Below are 12,204 nucleotides of genomic sequence, written 5' to 3' on the forward strand. Positions count from 1 at the left end.
TGTTGTCAACTTGTCTCAGGATTCTTGATCACTTCACATTCTATCAGTTCCAAATAATAACTCACTTACAGAACTGTATTTTCAGATTGACATTCATCAAAACAGCCTGTGTCCGCCATCACTTGCTTCATCCCAGCAAATTAATGCTATTAAATTTGAAGGTATCTATTACACTAATAAATACCATTTATCTATTTCAATCCTGAGGAGTTAAGATTGCATTTATTTAAAGAGGGGAGAATCCCGTTAAAAAAATGTTTGAAAAATCACATTGTTCTGATATAATTTAAAAAAAAAATGCTCCTAAAGAGGAAGAAACAAAGTTTGGTTATTTTTCAAGATATTCTATCTAAACATGGGTGACCAACACCTAGGAAGTTGCTGGGTCCCAGGAACTTGTTTGTTTGCTTTACATTAGGTCCTTCCTTTCTGTCTATAAAAACAAAACAAAACAAAACAAAACAAAAAAAATACTTCTGACTGGATGCAAATGAAGTCAGCACTGAAGGCACCCTTATACAATAAGTAAAAATGAGTACCTTACAAAGATAAAACAAGCAGCTACCATTAGTTGAGGCCCCAAACTATAATTCTAGGAGCCCTTGTTTTTCAAGAATGGAAACATGATTATGACAGAACTACCCTGAAGTTTTGCAAAGTTAATTACATGAGGGGATAACCCATGGGGCAGACAGTCAGTAAAGACAGAGATCCAAGATTCCAAGTCCTTGTTCCCAAGAATTAACTCATCAGAGACCAGTGCTCATGAAGTGGCCCTTGAAGATTAAGCTAGCCATGAATTAAGCACCTCACTTGCACAACCTCACTCAGCAACTTGAAGGCCAAATAAGTACAAGACCTAGGAATTTCTGTTTCTCTCTTCCTGAAGAACTACAGATATTCCATAGGTTCTGAGCCTCCTTCAGGATTCCTAGTCATGAACTCTGAATGAGGCCTAGTGAGGCCCAAATTTCTGAGATCTCTGGGTATAGGCACCCTAAGAGACTCCCATAATTCCTCAACTCCCGGGGCTACAAAATCAGCTGTGGAGATCTTTGGCTTCAGTTCCAAAATATCCAGAGTCCAAGGCTGGCTGGTTGGTTGTTTTTGTTTTAACTCTCTCTTGGGTAAATTTGTTGCCAGATGTGGTTATCACTGATCCGAAACACTCAAGTACTCAGCCACAGATGGAGAGAAAAATGGGTGTTCTCATCTGTGTGGTATAGCCTTCAGTCTTGACCTCAAAAAATCTTCCATTCCCTTTCCAAACACAACACCCTCACCACAAGATGCCCCATTGGTACCCCTGTAAAAGTTGTATTCTAGCTATTAACTTATTAGTTTGTTCTGTGGCTAATTTCCAAAGTGAACTCTTGCCACCAAGAACTGGCAAAGAAAAAAAAAATTGCCCAAGGAAACAATGAGAAGCCCAGAATCTTAGACACTGCTCCAGTCACTCCTTGGCTCAATTTACACTTCCCTAGAACCATGCTCATCATACAAGCACACACATCATCTGACCAAGTCGCAGAGGCGACTTCAGACTAAAATGGCTGATACGTGCTTAAATCAATTTTAAGAGCGTTTGTAGCGTTTAAAGCCTTTATGAGTACCACATACCTGTAATCTCTATCTCTTAGGAAGCTAAAGCAGGATGATGGCTGCAGAACAGTTTGGGCTACAGAGCAAAGAACTATCTCAAAGGAAAGCAAAGAGAAAAGTACACACTGTGACTACGATGCCTACTGTAGGATTTTCTGGTCTTGCTACTTGCTCTCTGGACAGTTTTCTTCCTTATATTTTCAGTGACTATTTTAGAAAAACTTCAAGTGTAAATTTAAAGTTGAAATATAAAGAATGATGTCTGTCTGCAAACATTTGTTTCATCCCATACTAAAATATTTGAGGTCTTCTGATTTTATTTTATTATTATTATTATTATTATTATTATTATTATTATTATTTCAGGTGAAGGAGTTTGAGACAGGAATTCTCTGTGTAGACCTGGCTGTTTTACTGTCGAACTCAGAGATCTGCTTGCCTCTGCTTCATGATTGCTGGGATTAAAAGAGTGAGCCACCAAGCCCAACTCCGATTTTATGTTTTTTATTAGCTCATTAAGAATTTCAAGTTTCATACAATGGATTTTCATCATTTACCCCACTAATCCCAGATCCACCCCTGACAAGTAGGGAGGGATCCCCAGAAAGCCATGGGGCTGGGGCTTGGGTATATCTATGGCAGATTGGGAAAAAATGGACTTAGTCATATGGACATGCTTCCCAACAAAAGTTTGGATAATGTCTTTGTATATTTGTAGCCTACTACCTTTCTTAGGACATAGTCTGAGTTGGTATCTAGACAGGCCCTAACCCTCTCTTAATCCACCCAACTTTGTATCCTTTTTTTAAACCCTTCAAGGCCGATATGTGTTGTCCAAAATATTCTTCAATGTGTCTTCTTCCACTAGAAGACTTACAGAGGGCTACACTCACGGGAAAAACTAATGCTTAGTTTCTCAGTAGCTAACAACTGCAAATCACCCACAGTTAGAGGTGGGAATGTATGCCTAACTTCCTTCACCGTGTTGGATTTGATATAGCTTGGGCTGGCACTGGTTTTGGGCAACACTGTGAGTTCATGTACTTACCTGATATCTTAACACAAATTTTACAATCATGGAAATCTCCATGACTGAAAGAACAATGAAGCAAAGGGATATCAAGAATCAATTCCATTTCAGCATCTAACTGTGTGTGGAAGTAAGCCACGTGTTTCCATTGCCACTGCTCACCATGCTGAAGCCAAAGAACCCAGAGATATGAAGACTAAAAACTCAGATTTCCCCCATTATGCCTCATAATAGTGCTGTAAAGGGTTTACCGAAAAATAAGATGATTCAAGTCTGCCCAGTGATAAGATATGGAAAATCCCCTAAGATATCTTCTGTGGTAAATGTCTAATATGAAAGATGGATGGGCTGTTTAATATTTTCACTTACCACTCCCAGTATCATAAAAAAGAAATGTGATTTTTTTTACACACTATTCAAGCATCTTCATCCTACAATGGTAGAGTTGCCACTGAGCAATCGAACAAAAAAAAATCACAGAAATTGATGTTATAGCCTGTATGCCATTTATCACACTTTACTACTTATTTCAAATAGCCTAAAAAAGTCCACATGCAAAAGTTATTGTTTTACTAAAAAAAGGAATTAAAATTAAAATCTAGTATAGAACTGTTTTCTACCTTTCCAAACGTTTCAAAAGCTCTATTAGTTTCATATACTGCCAGTCCTTGGTTTGCAAATGAAACCTGAAAATGGCCAGGAATACAACTCAGTGATAAAACTTCACCTACAGTATGTATGCAGACCGTGGTTTAATCCCCATTCCAAATACCTCCCAACCCAGAGAGAGAGAGAGAGAGAGAGAGAGAGAGAGAGAGAGAGACAGATTAACAGACAGACAGACAGAGACAGAGACAGGCAAACAGATAGACACACACACACACACCACACACAAACACACAAAGGACTAAAGGAAAATATGACCCATTTGAATGTGAGGATTCAACAACTGAAGAATCCTGGCAAGATTATGAACACAGAAGCAACGTAATTAGCTAAAGAAAGGATTATTCAGTATGTCTTATGTCTTGGGGGCAATGTGCTTATTTTTAATCTGATGTGAATAGATAAGCTGTTTGTAGTTTTCAATCTGTAGCTCCAGAGAACAGGACAGTGAGGCTCAAGCACAGACACTGGCTTCTGGCACTTAGTAGATCTTGAAAAAAAAAAAAAAAAAAAAGAAAGAAAAAAACGGAGACTGTGAGCCTCAATTACAGAGCTGCTCAAAGCATCATCTAGACAAAAGTCCTAAATGATCTCGGTATGATCTCTGCCCTTAACCTCAATTAACTAGAGGCAAAGCCCGGAGCTAACATGGTCAATCAAGCAGTCAAACTCCTGGTACCACTCTTTACAGCACTTTTAAAAAACCTTTACTTATTTCAAAACTTAGTTTGATATGTTTGTTTATAAACTGTATAAAGCAGTTATATGCTTCACCAAACTTCACAACATGAAAGACCCACGAGGTCTATCTACACTTAATGTCATATGGTTTTAGTGTTTTAAAACAATTCCAGTAGGAACCATTAACTTCTGTCTCAAGAACATGCTCCTTAAATAGGTTTGAGCTTAAATAAAATCTTACTCCGATTTTTTTTTTTAAAGCATACTAAGATTTTTCAACTATCGTGTACTCAAATTTGGCCAAATGGGGCATCATTTAGGCCCAATTTCCCATCCTTTCCTCTTTATCTTTACAGTAAAAAAGGATATTTATATGCCATATCTTCTTTCCTTGTTAAGAAACAACATAAAGGCAGATGAGTCCCTAATTCTATTGGTGCAGTTGTTCATACAAGGAAAACATATTCGCCAATATTTTATCAACGTATATCAATGTATTAAAAGCAGAAGGACCAAAGTGACTTAATGGAAGAATATTGTAAGGGGTTCCCCCTGACCCCCGCACTTTCTAAAAGAAAATATTCTCTTATAGCTATAAATAAAATATGCTTCTATAGCTATAGCTCATTGTTGAAATGTTCACTTATGCAAGCTCAGGGGTACTGAAAACATAAAAGTTAACTTGAAAGTTGCTATCACACACACACACACACACACACACACTTTCCCAAAAAGCATTTCCTTCATCTCAGAATATATTCAATGTGCAGTTAAAGTAAATACTGGTATCTAGGCATGGAAGCTTGCAATTGTAATCTCAGTATGCTAATATGGGACTGTCATGAATTGAAAGCCAGCCCAACTATGTAGCGAGCTGCAGGCCAACCTGTACCACAGAGTAAGACCATGTCTTTAATCAACAGTAAGGAAAGAAAGAAAGAGAGAGAAGGAGGAAGGGAGGAAGGGAGGGAGAAAGCAGGTACAGTCTCCAAAACCATTTTATGGTGTAAAAGAAAAATTTAAAACTAGTTTCATATTGCTTATATAGTAACAGAAAACCTAGATATGTAAAGCTTCAGCACTGGAAAATTTATACATATAAAGTTATTTTCTCACATCCTGACCCACGGTCCTTTAAATGTCAACCATCTACATAAAATTGCATACCTGTTATTTTGTCTCTTACAAGCTTACAGGACTCTATCTCACCAATGCTCCCAAAAAGACTCTTTAGCTCTTCCTGTGTCATGTTCTGAGGAAGGTAGTTGACTATTAGGTTGGTCTTGCTGTCCTCTGTGTTCCCGGAGTCAACTGGTGAGGAACAGTTGTTGTTTACAGTGGTTGGACCATTGGCTGTGTTATTGCAAGTTGGTCCATTAGACAGTTGTGTTTCCATGGCAGCAATTACCTGCTAAAAACAGAGAAAATAAGAAATGTCAGAATTCATATTTCACAACCTATTAGAGATTCCACCTAAGAGTTAAACACTTGTCACTAAACACAAGTTGTTCTGCTGAGATCACAATAAAGCTTCAACAAAAAGTGCAACACCTATGCTAATTGTATTTCACATTAAGCTATTCAACTACAATTATACTTCCACATACATATTCCATACATGCACATAAGCAGAATTTAAATCTGAACAAAACATTTTCTAGAATCATATCCTGGGTCTAGTCATATGCCCTCACTCACCTGCAGTGTCCACAGAGGAAGCAATTTAATACCAAAGGGCACCAAACCATGTCCTGACTAAATATCATTCTAGAAAATAGAAATGCTTAACATGCTGCCAAAACAAAAAATAAAAATAAAAAAATGACAAACTAACTGTGAAGAGGATTCTTCAGTTCATAAGAGTTAATTATCTAAGACTGACAGGCATCCATTAACAAAATCAGGAGCAAAGGTACTTTCAAAAATAAAAATTTGTCAACATGTACTGTTTTGGTTACATACTGAAATGTTTTTGATTAACATTATTTTGTACCCCTATCGTTGGTAAGAAATTAAAAATAATAGATGTTGTATGTTCAGGAGTGAAAGGGTTGATTAACATGGGAGTAAAACTATGAATACTCTGTTTCATTTGTAAACTCTATCCAGCCATTCTTGTCAATTTGGCTGCTGGTGATCACTACCAAGTAACTGATCTATAGCATCAAAACAGAATCCACAAACAATTCAGGATAATATTTTGCCTTGACTCTAATTTTAAGAACACAAGACCAAAAACACATATCTAATTCACCAAAGCAACAATATAAACATGCCAACTTCTCCAAACAGGCCAGCCCAAGGCTATTGAAAATGCAAGTAATAAGGTGTCCATAAACCAAGCAGCAGATGAATAGCAGAGTTGGAGAAAATTGCCTCAAACATTTCCAACTACTCTAACAATCATTTATTATACAATTTTGAATATAATTTCCTAAAAGCAATCTGATGGGCTTTGAACAAAAGAGTCACAAACCACAGCCCCCAAACTTTCTAAGTGTTTTCCAATAACTGTCCAACTTTGGACAGCCAAGACTATGAGGGAATCCAAAAATCAAAGCATCAGCGAAAAGATTACACTCTGTCTCATCCAATATATATCTCAGCTCCCCAAAGAACTGCTCAAACCTGACAAGTCTGAGTGATGGCATGCTAGCTTTAGGAGGCTTTAACGTAGGAAAGGCAAAGAATTTGATAAAAGAAAAAAGCAAAGTAAAGGAGAAAGAGGGCTGATTATAAGGGAATGGGGAAAATGTCTTTTCAAAAGCAAATTACCTAAGAAAAATGAAAGGGTACATCTATACATACAAAATCTCTGTTGCCAAGAGATGTTTATGTAAGAAAGCAGCACTAGGCAGACTGGTCACCTGACCAGATCTTGTTGAGGGACAAGAATCAGTGCAGTCGAAATAAAAATGGACTCAGGCCAGGCCAAAGTAGTTAGGAAATAATCAAACAAACTATAACTTTCCTTTTCCAAAAAAACAAACTTCCCCCCCACCCCAAGATTTAAACTACTTTTCTTGGGTAAGTATTCTCAGTGAATACTTAAGAAAGTAAAGAATAAAAAAAATAAATCTTTCGACTTCTGTATGAAAAAAAATCATCAAAATATTTCAAGATATTATAGTTGACAAATTAATTGAAATTGAGAAAGGGGGGCTTCAGATTTTCTAATAAAAGTGTGACTGTTCCAGTTTATGGGTTTGTTGTGAATTACTCTTTTCACAGCAAAATTCTCGCAGGGCCATCTATGCTTAGCAACTATAAAAACAATGACCTACAAGAGGAAAGTGGCCAAGGCCTATTAAAATAAACCACCATTCAAAATAAGGGTACGTACACAGAGAACAAGAACCCCAAGTGTGAGTTTCGGACTGCAGCTCATTGGGATGGCATGTGAGATATAAATGTTCACTGACTGACATTAGCAGGGTGTAGTAAGGACAACAAACACTCTCACTTAATTGCACATTTATTTCCATGTTCAGGTGGCAAGAATGAGCTCCTAAGCCAACATTCAAGTGAACAGCTGTAGTAGGCTGTGTGCACTGAAAATCACAGCATCGCTCAGCTATAGGACCATCTGCTCTGAATAAAATGATACTAATGTGCTATATTTTCCAAATAATGCATATTCCATTGATAGGCTCAACACAACTGTTCACAGAATGCACAGTCTTCCAACAGTTACTGGGCAAATAATTTTTAGCCAGATTTACAATTTCAATTTTTTTTTTTTTTTTTTAGCATCAGGAATTGTAAATAACTTCAAAATGTAGTAACCAAAAAAATACATAGTAAACAGAATGTAAAGAATTACGGTAACTTAGTATTCAGACCATACCAAAACTTTTTTTGTTTTTGTTTTTGTTTTTTTTTTAAAAAAAACTTGTCACTCTTTTGAGTCTGCACTAAAATCCTTATTTTGATTAGTTCAGTTACATATAACAGCACAGTTCTGATCTACATATACCACAGTTAAATTGCAATGTGCTTTTAATTCTTAATGATGGCCATACCACAGCAGGTTAAGAATGATTAGTACGCCAAATTAAAGGTTCAAGTGTTTGGTATGGCCTCGGCACTTCTGCAACATGCTAAAAAAAAAGTAGCCTACAGAATTTAAGAAAAATCCCACAGACCCCGGTCCAAGGCTCTGCTGCCCACGAACCGCTTCTAAGCAGAGAGGCCACATCACACAGTCTGACTGCCATGTTAGTTTGGAGTTGCCGTCTGCAATATGGACACAAAAAGTACCGTACGTTAGAGTAGAGCAAGGTAATGCAACATGTCAGCTTGCACAGGTTTACAGTGACTGTCTTATTCCCAGCACGTCCATGCAGTGGGGCTTAATTGAATTTGAGGCAATTCCAATCTAATCTTTCCAGATTTATTTTAACATGTAGTTTTCTTGCACAAATGTAAGTATTCGTAATTAAGAGCCTGATTTTAAAACAGTATTACCTAGTTATCTTGGCATCTATCTTTAAGAACTACCTTAAATTCCGTTTCAAAAATTAAAAAAAAAAAATCAAATGAAAATACTACATGCAATCGTCTCTTATGGATGTGGGAGAAGGGAGGAAATGTGAATGAAGTTTTAGTGAGAAAAGCAGTCAAGCGATTCATAAAGTGATTGCTTCGCATAAAAGCACTCTCTCTCTTAAATATCAAAGGGGCATTAGGCAAAGATGTATTTGCCCACACTGTTACATTATTACTACAAATGGTCCTTAATTCTGGGACTTCAAATTAAAAGGGAATCAAAACCCCCTGAGGTTATTCTGCCACTACAGTTAAACTGGTCTCTACCAGTTTCACCAAGAACTGTTCACATATACTAAGCAGCAGTAAACCAGCATTTTTCAATTGAAATAATTGGACCAATAAATAGGAATTTTTTTTTTTTTGGCGTAATGACTGTATAGGATGTCAGCTTTGTCCCTGAATGAAATCAAGTGAATGTTTTTATAATATGTAAATTGTGAACCCAGCATGCTTCGAAATTAGTGCTGCCATGAGGCCTCCAATAGCATTAACGGGTAATTTACCCCTTACTTCAACTTGCCTAAAAACTAAACGGAGCTGTGATACTCGCCCCAAACCCAAAGTTTACTTTTTTAACTACATATCCACATGCTTAAAATGACAGCATAGCAATCGGAAAACTCAGGCTCAGAGATAATGAACAAAGGAAGGCTGAAAAAAAAATCTTACATTGTGGTAATTTTAAAGTTTCAACTTCAGAGTTAAAAGCCAAACTGTACATGATTCACACAGAATGTGAACATGGAGTGGACGCTGGCATCTATGAAAGAAGGATTTAAAGACTCCTCAGAGGAGGCATGCAAGCACTTTGCTGTTCTTCCTTTCTCCCACTATAGGCAGAGAGTCCTGTCTGACTCCGCTTCCCTTATCTTATAATCTTCACCTGAGGTAAAGTCCTTTATATCCATGAAATAGGTTGACAAGAGCCCAAATGTGGGGCAAATCAACCACACCCAACAGGTTAAACCAAGCCAAAATGTATGTCCAGGATACAGTCAAGAGTTAACATTACCTAAAGTCATGGGTAAAATCAGATTTAATGGCCCTCTATTCCATAGAAGAGAAGCATTAACTAACAAGCTGATCTACTGACACCCCTCTTTTGCAAGGCCCCAGAAATTCTGAGTCTACTGAACCAACTAAGCTGGGAAGGCTGCTTGCTGATGGAAAATGACTCCACTGCACTTTTACATTCCCAGCACCCAGACAGTCTCTCCACTTGAGGCAGACACACACCTTTATGGGAAGTTATAAATAAGCTGCTCACATGGCCCTTACCTTTATGCTGGCCAACAATTCAGTTACTAAAAATGTAAAGCTACTTCCCCTTCACTTAAGGACAGGTGATTCTGCTCCACTCAATCTACCACAGACAACCCGGCTGCGTACTATTTATAGACTCCACTGGCTCTGAGGCTCTTTGGAAAGGGGGGAAAAAAAACTCGATGTATGCCAGTGAAACAGAGCCATTAATTTTAAGGCTTAGAAAAATGTTTCATACATGTTCACCTCTTAATTTAGACATCAATTGTGCCAATTCAGACTGTTTTTCCTGTTATTCTCAGAACACTAACTTGTGAAATGGCACTTTCATAGATCTATCTAAAATATTCTATACTTTCATTGAGCTACAAGAGATAATGGTGAGGAACAGTTTGATAGGAGGACAGGCCTCACGGGAAAGGGAGGAAGGAAGTCTTATCTTTTCACAGCTGTATAATTTAACTACAACTGGCACTAAAACTTTCCGCATTTGTTTGATCTTTTTCTTCCTTTTTTTGTTTCTTTTAATTACGTGTACTTCATGCTATGATCATTGTATACTTCTACAACTACAGATTCTTAAAATAGTAGAAATCCGAGATCAAAACTATCCCTTTATTTTTCCTATCTGGCAAGAGTAAGAACAGGAGAAAAACTGGCCCAACAGTTTCCCAACCACATGTAAGTATATAAAATGTCTCCATTTTGTAATCTCCTGGTTTAAAACCAAAACAACAGCAAAAACATACTGTAAACTACAGTAATCGGCTTCTTTGCTATTTTAAAACCTCATCCAGACAGCCACCATGTAAAGATAGACTCTAGTCAAAAAATACTTTAAAAATCCTGAGAATTCTCATTAAGTTCACCTGGTGTTATGACTGAGCTAGGAAAAAGGATTCTAACTCCTAAATAGCACCCGATTTAGAGAGTAGACCTGTCATAGCAGTGTGCCGAAATGATCGTTCCAAAGCCCCTAGTGAGCTGGTTCAGTCTGCCCTAACATTCCACTCCATTGCTACTTTGACCATCCTCAGATCAGTTCATCCTCATAGCAGTTCCCAGGCTGGGAATTTGGCTCATGGGTACAGGCTGGTCTATCATGAACTAAGCCTTAAGGAGTGATAATTACCACTGCATTAACGGGGTAGGGAATTAAGCAAAACTGATCTGGGCTCATACTTCCTCAGAAGAAGCACTAAGTTACTTACAACCTCTCCAAGGGTCCTTCTTCCTCCCAAGTCACATTAACTTTTCCAGGAAGCTTTGCCTAATCCATCAACAGCCACCTGCTGCCTGTCAGATCAAACACTAGATATTTGAGACAAGAACTGAGCACCCTGCATGCATTACTATTACCAGCCTTGGGCATCCGAGCCCTTCTTGTCCTTCAATCAAGCCCAGTGCCTTACTCTTTTCCACTAAAATAACAGCACTCCCTTTTGAGGGGATCTATACAAGGGAGAAACAAGAGCAATCTCTTTAAAACTCAGGGACTGAAAGGGTGAACACCATCCGTAACACAAAAATCCAGTAGCCTGATTTTTCTGCTCCAATTCAATTACTTCACAATAAACATAACAATGAAAACATACTTTCCAATTTGGATGCATTCCACAAGCCACCCTCACCCACTGAAATCCAAATTTCTGTTACAGGATTCAGCAAAGGAAACCATTTATCTTTGAAGTGATCAGTTGTATGAAATTTTTTTACCTCAAAAACCTGTCACTTCAACTTGCCAACTATGAAAGCTCAAAAGTCAAAACAAATCCTGAAACATGGAATAGGCAAGTTCCATGCCTCTCTCCAGTATAGTTACAGAGACAGACCAGGTAGGGAGTTAGGAGCCACTTAGCAAAATGGTCAAAATCCAAGAGTGAATGCAAAAAGAAAATAAACTTTGATACAAAGGAATTCGAAAATTCTTAAGTTACAGGTCTTAAGTGGTTTTTAATTTGATACTGGCTGGAACAATAGGCAAATACAAATGATGTTTCTAAAAAGAATCATGGCTAGAGGCAAGGACAAGCATCTCTCTCAGACTAAAATATCCAGTTTGGATACCATGACCTTGGACTCCACACTCACCTGGGGATAAGAGACTTCCAATACCTCCAGATGTACCCCACCAGGACAGAATTTTTGTAATATCTTCTGGCTGCACACTAAGACTTGCTCTAAAGACCAAGCTCGAGTTACAAGGTGGAAGGAAGGCATCTACCTCTAAAGTTCAAAAGGTAAAGCTAGGGAGGAGTGCAATATTGACCTAACAGCTCCCCTCAGTAAGGTCAGGGTCAGAAACTGGAACACATAAAGTAGGATGATGACAGCAGAGTAAGCAGCCTGAGGACAGACAGGGCCACCATTCCTGAAGTGAATGCGTCATCATTCCCATGAAATCATTACAA

General features: G+C 37.9%; 1 protein-coding gene across 27 annotated transcripts in view; it reads right to left on the reverse strand.

The window, feature by feature from the left end:
• The window catches only part of Elavl2 (ELAV like RNA binding protein 2), a 152,105-nt gene that overhangs the window by 59,317 nt on the left and 80,584 nt on the right, over nt 1-12,204 (reverse strand). For 9 of the 27 annotated variants that reach the window (XM_060365849.1, XM_060365847.1, XM_060365851.1 and 6 more), the window contains 2 exons: nt 8,125-8,215; nt 5,147-5,390 (listed from right to left, as the gene is read on the reverse strand). In XM_060365849.1, the coding sequence (XP_060221832.1) occupies nt 5,147-5,390; nt 8,125-8,196 (316 nt within the window). In that variant the 5' untranslated portion in view covers nt 8,197-8,215. Of the gene's footprint in view, nt 1-5,146; nt 5,391-8,099; nt 8,216-12,204 lie in introns of those variants that run through there. The other 18 variants (XM_060365857.1, XM_060365858.1, XM_060365859.1 and 15 more) reach the window with 4 other exon arrangements.

Source organism: Meriones unguiculatus, chromosome 12 (genome assembly GCF_030254825.1).
Source record: "Meriones unguiculatus strain TT.TT164.6M chromosome 12, Bangor_MerUng_6.1, whole genome shotgun sequence".
In the NCBI taxonomy this organism is placed as follows: Eukaryota; Metazoa; Chordata; class Mammalia; order Rodentia; family Muridae; genus Meriones; species Meriones unguiculatus.